Below are 20,341 nucleotides of genomic sequence, written 5' to 3'. Positions count from 1 at the left end.
GAAAGCTAGATCTTTTTTGTATGTTTGGTGTAAATACGTTCAGTCGGTTTTTGCGAAAATAAGGTTCAAAATGTATGTAAATATAGAGACTTAGTAGTTGGCAGATAAAAAGATAAGATTTGATTGGCTGACTCACATCAAAGAAAATATCTGCCAGCTGTTTTAGTACTTGGGAACTCAGTTGCTGTGTCCTTAAAAAAAAATATAGTAGGTCAGGGTAGGAATACCCTGACCCACTAGGCCTGGAAGGGGAGTCCCAGACCCCAACCAAATCATTTTTTGTTTTTTAATGGCAGTACAGTGGTGAAGTTTAAAAAAAATTCAAATCACATTTAGGTCCCCTGCTCCCAGAGGTGGTATGTATATTAAGGGGTCTCAGGATCTCAAAGCATATATTAATTTTGAGGGGCGTGTGTGGAGCCCTCTCACTGAACTTCATCTGCTCCCAGGGACCCTATCTCGCCTGTATGTGCCGTTGTATGCAAGGATCCTGGGATCCCATCCAGGGAATCCAATGAAGAAGACTGCAGGGGGCACCCTATTGAGGTGTGCCCTCCTACTCTTGCACTCCCTTCTAGAATTGACTGTGCTAGCCAGGCAGGGAGCTGGCTTTGCCATCTGCAGCTGTATGCTTTTAAGCATGAGTGCGCTGATCTCTTGTGGTTGGTTCAAATACACATTTATGGTTGTTTGGAATAAAATTTTAAATATTTTTGTGGCAATATTTATTATGCATTGCAGTGTGTATTTATAAGGATTTCTTTGGAATATGGTTTTTGATAAATTATTGTGGTGACTTTTTTAATCTGCTTTTTATTGGTTGATGTGCTGACCCCTTGCTAGAGCAAAGAGGTCCTCCTTTTATATTTTGGTGTTCTGATCCTTTGACAAAGACATTAGGTCGGTGTTACTTAAAATGAAATCTATTTATATTATTGCTTCACTCTGAAACAACACAGATATTCACTGAACATTCAAAAGGGTAAAGTGGTGTTGTAGTTAAGGGAAAATGTCAGGTAAAATGTAAAGTTTTAAACTAAAAAACACTGAAATTTACCAGCTAAAGTTAACTGAAGGAAATATTACTTGCACTCGTGCCATGCACTGCTTATGATGTAAACTTAGTACATTACTCATGACATGTTCTGTGACATCATTGACAATATCGCTGACATCTCAAATTACATCATTGATGACTGCATGGCAGGGCATGAGTAATAGTTACTTCAGTTACTGAATGAGTCTCATAGTCTGGATCATGAATTCATCTTAACTTGAATTGTGTATGTTGCTTCTTGATCACTTTACATAGAACACACATTGTTCATATTTATTTGCTCATATTTATTTTCACTATGTAATTGCACCTTAATTATACAGTGATTATCATATGTGTCCGAACATGTTAGCAGTGTTTGTTTAGAGATCACAACGGAGATAGTGAATTTTTCAAGCTTTCGTATATGCTAGTGTACATTTTGAAGCCTCAAGACCATTAATTTATAATGCTAGGTCGCTGCATCAACCGCAACCTAGTTTGTAATGGAGAACCGGATTGCAGAGACTCCTCTGATGAGGAAGGCTGTGAGGATGCTTTTAATGACAGCTTCTGCAGAGACCTATTTCGAATTCCTGGTTCTGAGAAGGCAGTGCGAGGGTGAGTCACATTCTTGTCTTCAATTGCATAATGTTGTCTGATGCTAAAATGTCATAAATGCAAGAAGTGCCAAGGTACCACCATCAATTAACTAAACTCTCCTTAAAAGGGACGGATTAACCCCCTCTGCCAAAGTGGTCATCAGGCCCACTGTCTGCAGAGCAGACAGTGCACATTCTGATGGTGCTGGGCGGGGGGGGGGGGCTTGCACTGCCCATGCATGGGCAGTCCAGGCCCCCCCCTGTGGCCGCCTGCACTTGTACTCCACCAGCCTTTTCATGGTGGGGAAACCACCATGAAAAGGCTGGCGGAGAACAAGGTTGTAATCAGCAGTGTGTGGCTGAGTTAAGCGCCGCCCTGGCTGATTACAACCAGTATCGCCATCAGCCCAATATAATCTTGAATCCTGGCAAGGACAGCAGTCTTTAGGCAGGTCTGTCCACCAAACTAGTAGTGTGGTGGTCAGACCGCAACAGCTGCAGTGGTCTAACTGCCACCGTGAGGCTAGCAATCTTGCGACCGCCAGCCTCGTAGTGAGTCCATAAGAAATAATTGATTATTAGTTAGTTATTAAACAATTTTAAAAAAATAAGTAAGTAATTGATATTAATATTGTATATTATGTAATATTGATTTAAATTATTATGTTTTAGCTGTGGGTTGCTATGTTTGTAGGCATATAGGGTGGAAGTAATTAGGTAATAATTATTTAACAATTAATTTGTATGTTATTAATAATTATTTACCTGATTGTTAATTCTGTAAATTCTGTAAAAATTATTTATGTAATTGTGTATTGTCAACAATTGGAATGCTTATTAAATATGTGCATTATGTAATACTGTATTATTTTAGATATATTTTAGTTGTGGGCTACTAGGTATGTAGGGTATAGGGTAGTTTGTTAATTAGTAAATATGAATTAATAATTGTTAATAAGTTATTTGTTTATCAATTATGTAAATTGTGTTATACTTTCTTATTTTACATGGGGGCTACTGGGCTTGTAGGCGTATAGGGTGGCAAGTTAACTAAGTAATAATTAAATAACCACTACTTTAAAATTGAAAATGAATTATTACAGTAGACATATCGATACATACATATGTCTATATATGTATATATATATATATATATATATATATATATATATATATATATATAATGTTAAGTAATAATGTTTTGATTAGAACTTTTATATTTTCTCTAAATTAATATGGCTATGCAAATATTGAATGCGTTTGAAGGGAAGTAGTTTATCTACTATTGCTTAGAATGGAGTGGGAATAGTAAATCTTATCCCTCTGAAGTCCAACGCTGTCCCTAATATTGCACAAACTGGAGTGGGAATGGAACATTTTACCCCTCTGAATTCTAACACTTTTCCTACTGTTGCATAGATTGGAGTGGGAGTAATAAGTATGACCCCTCTGAAGTCTAATGCTTTCCGTACTGTTGCACAGACTAGAGTGGGAATAGTGCATTTAACCGCCCCCGAAAACCAACACTTTCCCTACCTTTGCACAAACTAGAGTGGGGAAAGTAAACTTCATCCTTCCAAAGTCCAACTCTTTCCCCACTGTTACACAGACTAAACTGGGAAAAGTTAATTTTACCCCCCAAAGTCCAATGCTTTCCCTACTGTTACACAAACTGAAGTGGAAAAAGTAAATTTTAGACATCTAAAGTCCAACGCTTTCCCTACTGTTGCAAAGACTAGAATGGGAAAAGTAATTTGTGTACATCTCATATCAGAACAATACCTTTTCAGGCTTAGAGAGAGCTCTGGGTAGTTCCCAGGTTTAGGTGGAGAGGAGCTTCTTATAGAGCACTGCACAACACCAGACACACTCTAAATCTGCTTACCTCAAAAGTCTGGAATATAGGAATGAACAGCACAGTGCCATTTCATTCACTGTATATATATATATATATATATATATATATATATACATATATATATATATATATACATATATGTATATATATATATATACATACGTACATATATATATATATATATATATATATATATATATATATATATATATATATGCAAAAACAAGGAGAGAACCCTGGGTAGTTCCCAAGTGTTTGACAGCTCCCACCAAGTCAGAGCAAACACTTCACTTTCTGCAAGTGCCAACATCTTCTATGTGGTTTGTGTGTTAATTAAGCTGAGTTGTATCATAATAGCATAGTGAAGTTCTCTTTGAGTGTTGCCTGTGTGAGCAATCATGGTTCTAGTCAATCAACTATTGATTATTGTTCTGGATGTACATTTCACGTACTAGAGAAGGAAAAATGTAACTAGATCAGAACCTGTATATTGTACATATCCCCCAAGCCCAAATACTGTAATTATTCCCCTCATCCCAGGTAAAATAGCTTTACAGTGACTAGCACAGTTGGCCTCTAAGGAAATAATTAATGGTGTAAAAAGGGTCAAGAGCTGATGAAGTGTATATTTCCCTTAAATGGACTAGTGTGCTCTCCAACGCAGTGACAGGAACATTTTATGTAGAGTTTGGGAATAGTAATTCTCACAACTGAAATTTGCCTCTGTTTGGTGCAACTGATAGTTCTTGTATCCATATCTTGTAACTAAACTGGCATGTGCCAATTACTTAGTTAAACATCAGCTTTAGTCATTTTAATGATATGTAATACTATGCAAAATCTGGCATGAGTGTTTAGAGATCAAAATATAGCATATAGCTTGACCAAATGCAAGATTTTCATCTGAGCCAAAGTGATGTGCTGACTGCAGCTTAAACGAATCATGCCTGAGAGAAGCGTTCTCTTTATCTCATTAACATCTTAAACCCAATATGGTATGCAAATGTTACTTTTTACTCATACATGGGCAAATACATAAAAAAATTAACAAATAATACAGTTACATTCACATTTTGTCAATTGTTAATGTTACTGATCCCCTCATTACATTTGACTCTGCCTATTTTGGCAACAGTCATTTTGTCACATTTCTACACTCTGGAAAAAGACGGTATTCAAAGTTTCAGAAGACACAGGGGCAGATTTATTAAAGTGCTTTGTCGCTTTTTCACCGTGCAATGGGGTGCAAGCATGACGTGTGAATTGTGAAGCCATGCAAGGACTTCTTTCATTGCACTGAGTGGATTGATAAATCCAGAATAACGCAACGTAGTGTGAATCACCGCATTGCATTTCTCGGCTCCAGGGAGGTGTTCAATGGATGTTGCAAGAGTGTTCCCATGCAGCACCCCTGGATTTTGATGCTTCCCAGATTAACCATAAGTGGAAGACCTGGGAATGCACCAAAACTGCTACACCGCCCCAGGTGGGGAATAACGAGGAGAAATATGTTTATTTCTCCTCTTTTGTTCCCCTTTCCATGTGTGCTGCATTCAAATAGAACACTTCAAAACTCTTCCTAGAATTATTACAATCTGAAAAGCAAAACAACACTAATATATTATTCCAAAATAACATTTAATAACACCTTACTATATATAATAAATCAAGTCTTACTTTGTAAGATGAAAATGAAGATGCAGCACTCATAGAAAGATAAAAATGCTTCAGGGGATTTTTTGGAGGCACTAAATGCCCCCTTCTGCACAAAACAATCCTGCTTGCAATGCAGGCACTGTTGCACCATGATGTAAGGGTGCTGAAGGTTGGTGCAAGGAAGCACATTGTGCACCAGTGGTGGGAAAAGGCAGGAATGTTCAGTATAATGTTAGATACAGTGCAATCCTGCCCTTTCCCTGTCACGCAATGCAGCAAGGTAACTTGCTGCGCTGTGCTGCCCTGCATGAGATTTTGATATATGTGCCTGTTAGAAAATGGGTTCCTGGTTGGCTAAGGTAGGCACCTAGGCCAGGCAGTAACCACCACTCTAGTCAGGGCAAGGGAGCTACACACCTAATATAACCCCTGCTCACCACTTTGTAGCTTGGCACGAGCAGTCAGGCTTATCCCAGAGGCAAGGTGTTAAGCGTTTGCACAACCCACACAACCCAGTGACACAATAAATACACCACAAATGAGTCTTCGCAAAAAGGTATATAAAAATAAAACTGTATTGCATAAACAGATCAAAACAACATAAATCTGTGATGCTTTGCCAAACTGGCAATTGTCAGGACCATTATTTTCATGAATGCAAATACAAGAAATATTCCCATATTGACTATGTCATAAAACACACCCTCCCACTACATGCAGGGTAGATCCTGAAAATATGCATGTCACTCCAACATGGCAAGCACAACATATAACATAGTCAGGTCATGAAAAATGCAGCATACACAATGAGGGCAGAAATACCATGGTGAAATGCAACTACTACAGGAATCACCAACAAGACCTTCTATACAAAGGCTGCAGCGTGTCTGCCTTTTCTTTAGAAGTTCTACGGCAACTGGATGTCCACCACATAGGGTAGAGTCTCCTGCATCCTTTCTACCTGGTGGGTGGTAAGTAAAGTTCACTCCTTTGGACACAGGAGCTCTTGTGCTCCTATTACAGTAATAAACTGGCCCTGCAGGAACAGGACCACCATCGAGGATCCCCTTCCCATCCTGCGAGCTGTACTGTGAAGGTTGGGAAAGAAGGAGGGCAAATGCACCTTCCTTGCAAGTGGAGGGACCTCACTGGGTCCCTTTCTGTGGCAGGAGATCAGCAAGCTGCAGCCATGTCCTCGCAGTGCAGCTGATGACTCCTGTGGCTGTCTGGAGGGCCGTCATCAATGGACAGTGTGTCCAGAGCCCTCCAGGGCCTCCCAGACTACTACCCTTCTCCTTCCTGGGTGTGTCAGTCTGGGAAATCCTCCTGGCATCTTGAGATGAGAGCCAGCTCCTTTTCTTCTCAGCTGGGCCACAGTGGTGATGACACCAATAGTAAGTGCCTGTTTTTCCCCTAGGGGCACCTGATAGTGTGTGCTTTGTTCGCACTTGCCAGCACCAATACCTCGTCCTTTTTGGCCCCACCTCGCAGGGGTGAAACACTTGGCACTCTTGGTGGTGCAGCCAGGAGGAAACAGTGGCGCTCACCAGGTGCTATGTGAAAACAATTTGCTTCACTCACCACAGGCACAATGAAGCTGGTTGTAGCGCTCACCAAGCGCTCCATTGAAAGCAGCTTGCAGCAGAACAGTTGGAGTGGGAGAAACACACAGCACCCAATCCCTGGAGAACAAATGGGGAGCAGGCAGATATATGGGGCTAGAAGCAGGCCAGCACTTCAGGACCCTTGTGAGCAAAATGGCAGTCTTTCTTGGGGCCTAGCAGGCTACAGGTCAACTCAACAGCAGGTCAGACCTCATGATGATACCTAGACTCACAGTCCCTTCCAGCAGCATCTGGGTACAAGTCCACACAGTGTCTACAAACATGGGGACCAACCCCTGTACTTATCCTCATTTTGTCTTTGATTTCAGGGGGCACTTCAAAGGACATTTAGAAGTGCACAACACCCCCCTTCAGCCCAGCTCCAGGCATCAGCAGGGGGTAATCAAACCCTTTGTGTGAGGACGGAACACAACCTATACAAATATAAGTGCACCCCACCTCTCCCAGCCCAGGAAGGCCAGTCAGTATGCAGATGTAATCCTGTTACACCCCCACCCTCCCTGCGTAATGGCTGTCTGGAAAGTAAGCACAATGCCCAGCTGTCACTCTACCCCAGACATGGACTTGAGTCAGGCTGCAAAGCACAAGAGTGATAATCACAGTGAAATGCCCAATTTCTAAAAGTGGCATTTCCATAATGGTAATAAAAGTCGACTTACACCAATAGGCAGGATTTCCCACTACATTCCAAACATACCCAACATGGCCACGCTACTCCTCCTAGATCAGAAAATACCACTTAGACACATGCAAGGACATTCCTAATGGAAACCTATGAGAGGGGCAGCACTCTGCAGTGAGAAATCAAACTAGCAGGACAGGCCACACAATAGGCACATGTGCTACCTTTTACATACATAGCACCCTGCCCATAGGGCTGCCGAGGGCATGCCTTGGGGATGACCTCTATGTAGTGAAAGGGGAGTTCCAGACCTGAAAAGTAAATTTAGGTGCCAAATCAATGTTGCAGTAAATTACGCATGAGTGGCAGGCCTGAGGCAGGTTTGGAAGGCTACTTCTGTGGGTGGCACAAGCTGCATTGCAGGCCCACTGATAGGATTTAATTTACAGACCGTGGGTATAAGGGATACCGGTGTACAAGGGACTTACAGATAAATTAAAGATGCCAATCAGGTGTAAGCCAATCATACCAAGTTTAGTAGAGAGAGCACATGCACTGATATCTACTTGACAAATACAGCTTAAGAATAATGTTGCATTACATATATGTAGACCAAACTAATGAGACTATATAGAGGCAACAAACATGAACATGATTCTTACATACAGACTTTTTCATTTTTCCTCTTACAAAGTAAGACTTGATTTATTATATTTAGCAAAGTGTTATTAAACGTTAATTTGGAATAACAGATTAGTGTTGATTTGCTTTTCAGATTTGAATAATTCTAGGAAGAGTTTTGAAGTGTTCTAGCTGAATGCAGGACACATAGCAATTCTTGCAATTTTTCCTTTTTTATGATTACGAGTTATGTTTTAAAATGTACAAATATTTAAAATTATCAATACATCTCTTCATGTATGTTTATCACATTCAGATTCAATGCACTAACACAAGAAGAAACCCAAAATGTATTTGATCCCAAATATTTTGGTGGTCGATGCGAGTATGTCTACAATGGGGAGTGGCGAGACCTGAAATATGATCCTACATGTGAACGATTGTACTACGGAGATGATGAAAAATATTTTCGGAAGCCATTCAATTTTCATGTGTATCGTTTCCTAGTAAGTATTTATAAATATGTTTGACATACAATCAAATTGTGACTACAACATTTAACAGTTGAGTTTTCCTAAAGTTAAATACATTTTCAGTGGACAATGGGTTAGGCATCCTCATTTTCTCTACAAGGGAGCCTGAACTCCTGTATGCAGTTGACAATCTATTTGTCTTGTGGCGGTATATTTATACTGAACATGTCGATCTAAAGTTCCGGTTTGGTATCTAAGCAATTATATTGAAACTGTGGGAAATTGTCAAGTTGGCTTAGGCTACGTCCCGTCCCGTTCCAGTCTTAAAGTACACAAGACAATGTTTTACTGTTAATGGGTGGCAGGTGATAGAGGAAAATAATGTGGAGTGATGGAAGATAGCTGTCTAAAAGTTAAATGGCACTGAGGTCAAAAGAGCAAAGCAGGTCTAACAGTGCACAAGCAGATGGTTTGTGCGTGGTGTGGGTGTAGGATGATCTATATTGTTTAATATTATTTAACCTGTCTGTTCTCAGCAGGTAAAGATGGAAATGGTTCTGGGAAGTTTGGGGACTGAGTGGATGGCAGAGGTAACATGTCGCATTTAGGAGAAGGATAATGCAGTTGTCTAACTCTGGACAAAATTAAGTTTAGTATGGTGGTACAACTGAAAATAAATTGGATCAGTATTTACTGGTTGGTGGCATGCTGTAGTGAGCCAGGAATGTGATAGGAGATTCAACTGATTTCTGTATGAATGGAATAGGAGATGTCAACAGTTTTAGTTTTAGCTCCTGTGAACATTGCTCTGGGTAGAAGGACAGGCTTTGAATAAAAATGTCCCTTTGTGAGCAACTTACACCAAATGAATTAAATACAATCTTTAAGGGGCAACTTTGTAAAGGACTGGTCCTCATTTTTATTTACATTATTCGGTACCACATCATTAAGCTGTTATTGAATCCCAAAAGACATCAAGCCTTTTGTTGTGTATAGAAGGAACCACGTCTCACAAACATATATATTCATATCAAAAGAAATATTTAGTTGTAAAGCACAAGTAAAGGAAAAGGCAGCAATAGAAAATAGATATTTCATGGCAGAAAATATATTAAATAGTATTAGAACATTGGAATGCTGGGGGCTCCATTGAAAACAATGGAGTGCTGCTGGCTTTTACTGGCCGGTAAAAGCCCGCAGCGCCAACATTCCAATGTTTGCTTTGTTCACAGCAACAGCTGTGAACAAAGCCTCATGGAGCCCGAGGGGATTTTAATCCCCTCGGGCTCCGTGAACCTTTTTTTTTTAATAGGACATTCTGCTCTGTGTGGCAGAATGTTCTAATAGCCTTAGAACCCGCCGTAGCGGGCTCTACCGGCTATTAAAGTCCCTCTCCCTTGTTAAATGCACTCGCCTTCGGCTCGGGCATTTATCGCGGGGAGCGGGCCTTTAATAGACGGTAGAGCCCGCTACGGCAGGTTCTAAGGCTATAATAGAATTGTCTGAAACACCTTTAGATGGCCATTGAGCAAGCATGAGCTACTGAAACCAACTGTGGTGGTTAAGGACTTTGACTCCTTCATGTTCCAGACCCTGGCCTGATTTAGGCTGCGTAAGTTGAGCAGTTCAAGACTTCTCAGGGAGGAAGTAGGTGTAGGACAAACACAGGCTCACACTTCAATGTATGAGTAACAACCTCAAAAAAAGAATATCCAGCTAAATAATCGCTTTTATAAAAGAAACGTGGTATTTATGTACACCCTCAAAGCAAAATATGGTACAAATTACAGAATAACACCTTTTTCATAAAGTCTGCATTCTAGCAGAGCTACAGACTTAGGTTATTCTTCATGTACTTAAGGCAACGTCCAGGTTAAGGCCCACTTGAGAATACAATCTTATAAGTCCTTCAGTGGCTATTCAAAGTCAAAGGTGTCCCAGCGCCTTTAGCTCTGCAGTCAGAGCAAAGAAACACTGCTAAGGCTCTGTGACTCGAGGTGCATTCTTACCTGCTCCTGCTAGAGATGAGACAGAAGGCCCAAGAGCATCCTTGGGTAGAGGTTGACTTTGCTGGTGTCAGTGATGAGAGGTGGCCTTGTTGCTTCCGGCACGGGATCTTCACATCCATGCTGCTCTTCCATGGCATGGGAAGTTCTGTCTGTCTCTAATGACAGGCCTGGGGTTCTACTTGAGTTCTGATTGCAGCTCTGAGTACACATTGCCCCTTCTCAGCTCCAACCTGGCATGCAGAGGTTGTGAGTCTTACACCTCAAGGCGGAGTCTGCTTTCGGTCACAACAATGTACAGGCTGATGGCCCTATCTTCACCAGAGCCCTGCACCAGGGCAATGGCCCTTTGGACTCACTGTGACCTCCACCTGGCATCAAGGGGTCATGAGTCACACACTTAAGGTGACATCCCGCTTTGGACCACCACAAGATCCCCCCGGCCATATGGGAGTCACGAGCCATGCACCATCTCACACTCTGTTCCCGGTATTCACTCTGCAAGATCCTCCACTGGACCTCACTCCCTCCAGGCAATTTTCTTCTCCTCAGAGCGTCCTCTAGTCTTGCCTCAGGTGGAAGCTGGTGCTCAAGGATCAAGTGTGAGTATGCTTGATTCTCCTGGGTGATATCCCCTCACCCAGAATGGAAGACTGGCAGTCCGTCAGTCCCCTGTCCTGGTCACAACCGGCAGAACTCATGCTGAGATTCTCCACACTGATGTACAATTTGGGAGTCTCGTGCTACCCAGTTTACAATCATTCTCTAGAAACAAATGTGATTTAGTGTTTCTGTCTTTGAAGTTCATGTTCGGTGGTTGCTCACTTTGAAGGACCCACTCATCTCTTCCTCCAGACAGTCATCTATGACAGCAAGAGTGTCTTTATACTTGACAGCCAGAAACACCAACCATAGGAGTGACCAGAGGATTACCCCTGGATGTCAACCTCAGTGATATTTTTAGAAAAGACAAAAAGGCCCCAGTCCTACCCTTTGAGATTCCCTTATCGGCTCCATCTCCTTCCTTCCTGAGATGTATAACTGATTACAAAGTTGGGTGGTTATGCCATAATGTTCGCACATCTATTTTATGTATGACTATTGGGGTGAATAATGTCCATCAAAGGATTTGAGGAAGATCCTAAAGATGGTGCTCATCTGGTACCAAACACTCTACCACCAAGGGCAGAAAAATTTAATTCTGAGACAAACCACAGCATAGTGAATACTGTGAAGAAGAGGTACAGAAGCACTCAGAAAAGAGCAACTATTGATAAGTCAATACAAAGTATCCTTCAAAGGCTGGCTTTGAATGGTACATTGCATTGAATTAAGAAGATTGAAAGAAGAATAGTCAACAACTGTGCTAAAATTGTGTCTTATTGTACTGATGAAATATCATGATATTTTTGACAGCAGTGGGACTTCTCTGAGTGCTTCAGTACCTCTTCTTCACAGTATCCTTCCTGAGATGTGCCCAGACCCCTTTGACCAGTGGCTGCTCTTTAGAATCAAAGAGCCCCTTTTGAAGTGTACAGAAGAGCCTGGCTCTTCCTTCCTCTAGTTTGTGTTCACACCAGCTCTCAGGAATAAATCAATCCACAAATCTGTCTTGGGGGCTCCTCTAGCCCCACGTGTTCCTCCAGCAAGACATGGGTCTCCCAAATGGAACCCAGAGGACTCTATGTATTGTGCTCTTCATAAGCACACATATAATCCAGAATGCAAAAACAATGACACACACTGGCTCTCTTATACTGCATCACTTGAAAGACACACCACAATCGTGTGTGTTGCCCGGCTCGACATACAATCCAGTGCAAGCCAAGGTTGAGTTAAGCACACGTCAATGGACCTTTATATGAGTGGGCAAGAGGCAATAGTCCAGTGACGCAGATAAGAATGTCTTTTCACAGCACTGATTACTATTACTTGAAAACCTAGTATGCTGCCACTACCACAGTTGTGCTGCTTAAATCCCAGTGAAGGTAACACTTTGGGTCCCCTCTGGGCAGTGCATAATTTGTAAATAATCACGTGCCAGTGACTAAAGCTTTCCTTTGCAACATGCGGCTGTTGCAGTTCAGTGTGAATTCCAAGTCACTGTTATTCTAAAGCCATCTTAGGCACTTTTAAGCCCTTTAGCGGACTGCTTAATTTGTAAATAATTCTACATGCTTTACACATACGTCTCCTAAGTTAAGCATTGTCGCTCTTTGCCAAGCTACCAATGGTTGAGCTGGGTTTAATTTATTGAGACCTAACTGGACCTAAGTGGAAGTTAGTGGCCTATTGCTAAGTGTATGTACTTACCTGCCCTTACCAATAACCCATTTTCCAACAATGGACAAGTACATGTTCCAAACTAACCTCAAAAGAAAGAGCTGCTACATTATTATGCTTTATTATAGTTGCTATATGTTATATTATAATTTTATAGTGTGCAACTGTAATATTATAATTTTATAGTGTGCAACTGTAATAAAGTGCTATGATAAAGCAGCACTTTCTTTTGAGATTGTCTTTGGAACATGTTCTCGTCTATGGTGGGCACTTATGTTATTAGATAAAAACAGTGGCTATATTCCAGGTGGTAGCACATGTGAAAAGCGCATAAAGCGCTATAATGCAGCAGAGCTTACTTTTGTGTGCAAAGGCAATCACAAACGAAAGTGCTGCTTCATTATAGTGCTTTATTCCAGTTGCTACATTATAACATTATATTTTATATGATGTCTAGTTCCACGGTAATGTATTTTTAAAAGCAACCTTTTGTTTGTTTATCTGCTTATTTTGTTACTACGCAGCTCCGTTTACCATATAAACACACAAGATGTTTTTTAAAATACATTTACACAGAACTACGACATAAACAAACAACTGTGACATAAACAAAAAAAACACTACCTAAAAACAATGTAAATACAACAACAAACATGAGAGAAGACACTGGTGCAATCATATGCTTATAAAAATGCATTTACGTTCATCTGTTGATGGAGACAGCAAATCCATAAGTGGCATCTCATAAGATGTCTTGCGTATCAACCACAGTCTCAGTGGGCATGTCTGTGAATGAACCCTCATAGAGAACATTAACAGGGGGGCATGGCCTGGCCACAAATCAAGATGGCTGCCTGCTAGATGCGCCCAGTGCGCCAGGGGACAGAGAAGGTGGCGGCAGAGCCCGAGGAGTGGAGGGGTGACTCAACCCACATTCCCTTACCCCCACATGGTGCTGGCGGCATTCTGAGCCTTGATCTTCAGCTGGTGCCACCCTTGGAGCCCCTGGGGAGGCCTGCCACTCAAGGTGCTGAACCCGAGCTTAGAGCCACATGAGGAGCCCCAGGCTCGATTCTCACCTGGGTCCGGGAGACTGGAGCTGCTGCCTGGCACCTCCTGCCAGGGGACGTGGATAGGGGTGCCTGGGACCATGCTTACGCTGTCCGGGGGGGATGCCTGAAGCGCCTGGGGCTAAAGAATCAACAAGGGCATCCCCTGGCTCCCCCACTGAACAAACTCACACTGTCCAGGAGGCGCTACATGCCAGTACACCCTGGGCTGCTGTGGTTCTGACACTACCTGATGGTAATCAAGTTGAGAGATGGCATCCATGTGGCCTGCTGACTACATCTGATGCAGCGGTTGAGCCCTGGGTGCCTGGTTCTTCTGAGGACAGACCGGCAGGCAAGGTCCTTGACCCCTGCAGCAACACCTGGAGAGGTCGGAGGGCCCTGCATGACTGCGAAGAGACAGAGACATGTGGGATGCCAATCATCCCCCTCAAACGGTAACAAACATTAAAACTGATTGTAACAAAGTATCAAGCATCCACATAAGTCTCACGCAGGGCTGCTTCATCGATTGAGGCCGTCCTTACTTGCCTCCCGGTGCTGTGATCTTTTGAGTTTTGAGTTCTGTGGGCCCCTTGCCTTTTCGCCACCTTTGCACCAAGGTGCCGCCCGCAGCCGTGACTTCTAGGTCCTGTACTGCAGACGATGGAGTGAGGTGAGCCTGTTGTCCTCCCCTGCTGCCCCAACTGGAGAGCCGAGACCAAGAGACTGACTGTCCCTTCCTTACTCACACCATGGGGAGGCCCAGCAGTCATTCGCTGTAGAACGGAGAGAGGGTCCCCCCCTTTTTTACGATTGGGGTCTACCCAGGGTGGACCGCCGTCTACACATGCCCACCCGACAAGCTCAGAACCAGGCCCCAATGAAACCAAGAGCTTTCCGATCCTCCAGGCACGACTCCCAGCAGAATACACCCCAGAACTTTGGCCACCTGCTTTCCGGTGCTGCTTTGCAACATCTGGGAAACTGACTGGCTCACCATACCATTTGACACATCACCAATAACCGCTCAGAGGGACGCCCTCCCCTACTTGGCAACATCGCCCCAGGATAACCATACCCGGGGATAAGTTCACCAGGAAACCGGCCCACCAATAGCTCTTTTCAGAAGCCCTCACCCATCACCAGCCTGCATCAACGTCTCCAGCGCCACCTGCCTCCGACCTGCCGGATGCCACCCAGACACCAAAAACGGATGGCTCAATGGAATGCATTCTACAAGAAATCGCGGCGGTCAGTAGGAAGTTGGACGGCATGGATACTAAGATCTCAGACATCGCAGCAGAATTCAGGTCCATCCCTAATGACATGGCTGGATCCTGGGATAAGATGACTGGTATGGAGACCGTCTCTCACTCATGGAAGACAAACTCAACACAACGCCTAACAGGGACCTAGACCTCAAGGATTGGAGCTGCAGGGGCAACGTCCGCTTCTTTGGGTTTCTGGGGTGGGCGGAAGGCACGGATGTCAAAGAATTCCTCGTAGACATCTTTCCTACCCTCATAGGCCACACATTCTCCCCCCACTGGAGCTCCAACGTGCGCACTGGATGGGCCCTGTAAGTAAAGTTCATGATGATAGACTGCATCCCATCATTGCTTGTTTCCAGCACCATGAACAAGTATGACAGTTGCTGACTGCTGCCCACGCCCATGGGCCCTATGACTTTGAGGGTCGGGAATTGCGGATTGCCCTGACTTCTCACGCAACACCAATGACAAACGGAGAGCATTTCTGGCACTGAGGCCCCAACTACGGTAAATTGACATCAAGGTGGTCATTATGGCTTTGGCTGTCCTGCCCTGCCACACCAGCGGTGGCAGTCAGACCGTCAACAGCATGGTGGGGCAGGACTGCCACATTATGACTGCGGCAGTAAACTGGAAGCATCACAGCCAGTTCACTGCCTATACTGCCAGGGATTTGGGACCACCTGGCCGAAGGTTGACCACCTTCGACCCAACGGTCCACCTAACACCACCCGCGGTATTATGAGTATCCTTTCTGCCAGGAATTCCGTGGCAGAAGCCCCACCACAAAATCCATGGCTGTCACCACCAGAGGACTCCCCAAACCTCACCCCTCCTTGTAGGAGGCACCCCCAGCCCCCACCCCATCAGAAGCCCCCCCAAAGCAGCGAAGCCCCCGATCCACTTACTGACCCCCCTGCCTCTGATTCCCGTACTTACCCCACAGGCTCCACGCACGTACACACTGCACTTACATACATACATGCACATAACCATGCTCACTCATTCTCACACACACACACACAAGGCCATGACACCCCCGCCCCTGCATACAGGCATTCACACAAGCACACAGACACTTGCACACACACGCACACAAACACACACAACACCCCACCCTCACCCCCCTTCCCTGTTGGACGATCACCTTACCTGGTGGTTGTGGTGGTCTTCTGGGAGGGAACAGGGTCCATGGCGCTTGCTCTGCTGCCAGCGCCCCACTACCACAACACCACCACGCCGTTTACAATGTTGTAATACGGCAAGCAGTGTTGTGGTGACCTGTCGGTGGCAGTGGAGCAAGCTCCACGCGACCGCCGACCGCCAGTATGGCTGCTGTCGGCTTCCCTGCCAAATAGTGATGGAGAGCAGCCAGCAGTCATAATATGGTGGTCTTCAGACTGCCAACGCCGGTGGTCATATGCAGGCAGTCATAATGAGGCACTGAGTTTGGCCTGTTTGAGCCTGCACGTATGTGGATTACAAAGGATGGCAATTCCAGAGACTTTTTTGACCCTCTAGCCCTACACCAGTTCCAAGATGACCTCCTCCTGCTACAACCCATGGAAATCTTCCCCAACATCGCCCCAACAACTCCATGTCCGCAAGATTCATCTTCTCACCCGCAGTCCCTCGGGGACCGACGCAGCTCTGGCGGGAATCAGAACAAAAAATGAGGAAGACCCGCTGACCGACCTCCCAGATCGCATGAAGACAGAGAAATGATGCTCCAGGCAGTGCAGCCCTCACCCAAGATCATGGCAGGGACAAATCCAGGTCCCCACTGAAACCCCTGCTTGCAGGGGACTGAGGAGCACCCCTTCCAGGAACAGACTACACTGCTGCAGCTACGGCCAAGATGGGGTTCCGTCTGCCTGAAGCACACCCCTGACCGGATCAGTATACTGCTGACATATGCACAGTGCTGATGTTTACTGAACCCATGATTCTCCCTCACCTATTGACAGCGTGGCTTTCTATGCACTGTCTTTGATCACCATGGCATGCTTACGGATTGTGGACCATGGCACCTGCTCTCTCCCACACAACAAATTGTTAATTGTTGTTATTGATTCTTTATGACCTCACTGGTTAGATACACGTATCCTCAGATCCCCATAACAGACGACACTGCCACAGAAGCCCTAGAGGGCGCAGAGCCCCTTTACCCTATATTGCAAGACCTAGGCCTATACGGGGACAGGATGTGTCCTCCACATACTTAGGTTCCTCCACAGGTCTAGTCACGCAAACTCCTTCTCCCCTTAGCCTCCACAGTCCGGACTCACTTTATTGGGACACAGGCTGCCACTGTTCTACGGCTTGTGATTACCTCCCTCAATGTGGTATCTCAGCCCCTGCCTATGTGTCAGGCAATGGAGTCCTCATGCTTGACACGCGGCCCTGTGGTCATGCACCGCGTACTGATATGACACTGTCTGCTGCTTACACTGTTGATCACCTGGAGGCCAGCAACCCCCCTACCCAATCCCACCCCCCATTTAGGCGTCTCATCGGATATGCCCCAGGCACCCATTGCGTATCACACATCCCATACCATAAATCACACCATCCCATTCTGCCGGATTACTGAGGTATGCTCAGTACGCTACCCCCTCCAAACTCATCACCCATGCTGTACTCCCCCATCACAGCGCTTCCTGGATCCAATATGGAGCCTCGTGGTGAGAGTAGGCTCCCCTGCGAGCATCTGCTGGCCGTGTGGGACTCCTGCACTACTTCGCTGCCCCTGTTGTGACTGTGCCCTGAACTGCATATCTACAGTCCCTGTTGATAATGTACATTCTCGTATTCCTCTCTACATTCTCCCCCATCCTCTTCTCACAGAAGATACTACCACGTAGTGGAGTGGATGCAGGGGCATGATGACCTCACACTGGAAATCTCCTGCCTGCTGGGGCAGAGGACCCTCATTGCTTACCTCCCGACCTGGCCAACACAGGCACTGCAGGCACTACCCCATTCATCGAACATTGCGCCGGCTGCTTCCCCTCCACCCAGACCGTCCTCAACCTCATGCAGCCATCTGCAGCACCCTTGATGCACTGGTACTGTTTATACTCTCAGTTCTGCCTCTGCCCCTCCACCCCACGTTGGGGGCCTCCGGCACGTGGGTCACAGAAGTCTAGGCCTGCTGTTAGAAGCTATCAGCTTGTACTGGGGTTTATCCCTTACTCCAAAATTACCTTAGTGATTTCTCTTCCAGTCCTCACCCCAAATGCACATATATAGATATATATATATATACATGTATATATTTTCTATATTTTTGCCCACCCTACTCCTCGTTTGGACCACCCCGCCCTTCCTATAACCCTAGTGACCCCCTGTACCATCCTTCACTGCCGGAAGCAATAAACTTCCATCCCCCCAGTGACTGAGGGGCATCCCCTCCATGCCCTCTCTCTCCACTATCCTACACCCTCCCGATCCCCTGACTCAGCCACCTACCCCAGAACCCCCCCTTTGCTACAGCCTATTGAGACCGCTGTCCTGATTTCCCATGCTGACCCTGCATGACAACCCCCTACCCTGGACGTCATCTCATGGAATATTAACGGCCTCACCCATTATATCAAGCAGAAGAAAATACTGGCCTACCTACAATCCCAGAGGACAGAGATTGAGCTGCTGCAAGATGCACACGTCCCAATGTGAACCTCACAAACTGCACCGCGATTGGGTGAGTAGGACGATCCACAGCAGCTGCCCCTCAGCTCCGACGTCACAGGCCTGACTAGGAAATGCGGCATCGCCATCTTTTTCTAGCAGTCTTTACCTCTTACTATCCTGAAAACATAGTCAGATACCCATGGTTGCTACGTCTTTACCAAAGTTAGGATCAGAGACTGTGTGCCATGCCTCGATTTGGTCTCTGGCCCTACGGACACCAAATGCCCATTTTTTCTCCACCTTAATCGTCTTCTAACTGAAATTGCAGCTTCACATTTCCTCCTGGGAGGAGACTGGAATTTTGCCCCGACCCTGTGCTCGATCGAACTAGCTCCTTAGACCACCACAATCAAGCCGACAGGGCCCTCCTGAATAATATCCTGGCTGAGCATGGCTTAATCTATCCCTGGAACCTTGCTCATCTGAGGGACAGGGAATATACCTTCACGGCACCCAATCCAGGATAAATTATCTCTTGCCCTCCCAGAAGTCAGTAACACAGCTCTGCAACTCCTTGCAGCTGCACTTTTGAACCACTCCCCCATCATCCTCACCATGGACCTAGAGCTTCCCTCCCCAGGACATGAACAATGGAGATTGAATACCTAAGGTTACTGTATGCCTCAAGTCAAAGGCCAGCTGTGATCACACATCGCCACCTATCTCGAAAATAACAAGGGCTCGGTCTTGTCCCAAAGAACACTGTGGGTAGCCGCAAAAGTGACACTACCGGCCATTTGAAGAGGGACGCAGCTCTTGCCATTGCACACTGACGCTCCCAGCAGAGTGACCTGGAAGTGTAGGTATTGAACCTCACATGACTATACACCGTGGACCCCTCCCAAATCAATCGCCGCAAGCTGGAGCAGGCTATAATGGACCTAAATATCCTCTTTACCTCCAAAGTTGAATAAGCTACCCAGAAGTTGAAAGGGCGTCATTGCGAACACAGTGAAAAGGCAGGCCATCTTTTGGCAGCACAACTGCACCAGCAGGAAGGGGCCTTAGCCATTCCAGCCATCCAATCCTCCCACTGAGCCATCCTCTCCCGTCCCCAACATATTGTCCACGAGTTTGCTTACTTCTATCGATCCCTCTACACCCCCAAAATGCCAGAAAACCCTGCACATCTCACTGCATTCCACAGCCCTTTCAGGTGTGGGTGACCACTCCTCCACTCCCTCCTAGCACAGATGGCTCAGCAGGAAATGCAGACTACACCCCAGCTCCCTTTGTGTCACTGTCTAGTGAGAGGTGCAACCAGCCCAACTGTCAAACTGACCCAGACAGGGAATCCACAAACAGGCAGAGTCACAGAAATGGTGTAAGCAAGAAAATGTTCACTTTCTAAAAGCGGCATTTTCAAACACACAATCTTAAAATCAACTTAACTAAAATATGTATTTTAAAATTGTGAGCTCAGAGAACCCAAACTCCATATGTCTGTCTGCTCCCAAAGGGAATCTACACTTTAATCATATTTAAAGGTAGCCCCGATGATAACCTATGAGAGGGACAACTTGCAACAGTGAAAATCAAATTT

The 20,341-nt window shown here is 45.1% G+C and overlaps 1 protein-coding gene across 2 annotated transcripts in view; it reads left to right on the top strand.

Moving 5' to 3' along the window:
* C8A (complement C8 alpha chain) overlaps positions 1-20,341 on the top strand; it is a 348,185-nt gene that overhangs the window by 82,305 nt on the left and 245,539 nt on the right. For both annotated transcript variants that reach the window (XM_069232593.1, XM_069232592.1), the window contains exons 4-5: positions 1,513-1,657; positions 8,337-8,526. In XM_069232593.1, coding sequence (XP_069088694.1) covers positions 1,513-1,657; positions 8,337-8,526 — 335 coding nt within the window. The remainder of the gene's footprint in view (positions 1-1,512; positions 1,658-8,336; positions 8,527-20,341) is intronic.

Source organism: Pleurodeles waltl, chromosome 4_2 (assembly GCF_031143425.1).
Source record: "Pleurodeles waltl isolate 20211129_DDA chromosome 4_2, aPleWal1.hap1.20221129, whole genome shotgun sequence".
In the NCBI taxonomy this organism is placed as follows: domain Eukaryota; kingdom Metazoa; phylum Chordata; class Amphibia; order Caudata; family Salamandridae; genus Pleurodeles; species Pleurodeles waltl.
The sequence above is the reverse complement of the archived record's forward strand: the minus strand, read 5'-3'. Positions and strand labels throughout refer to the sequence as shown.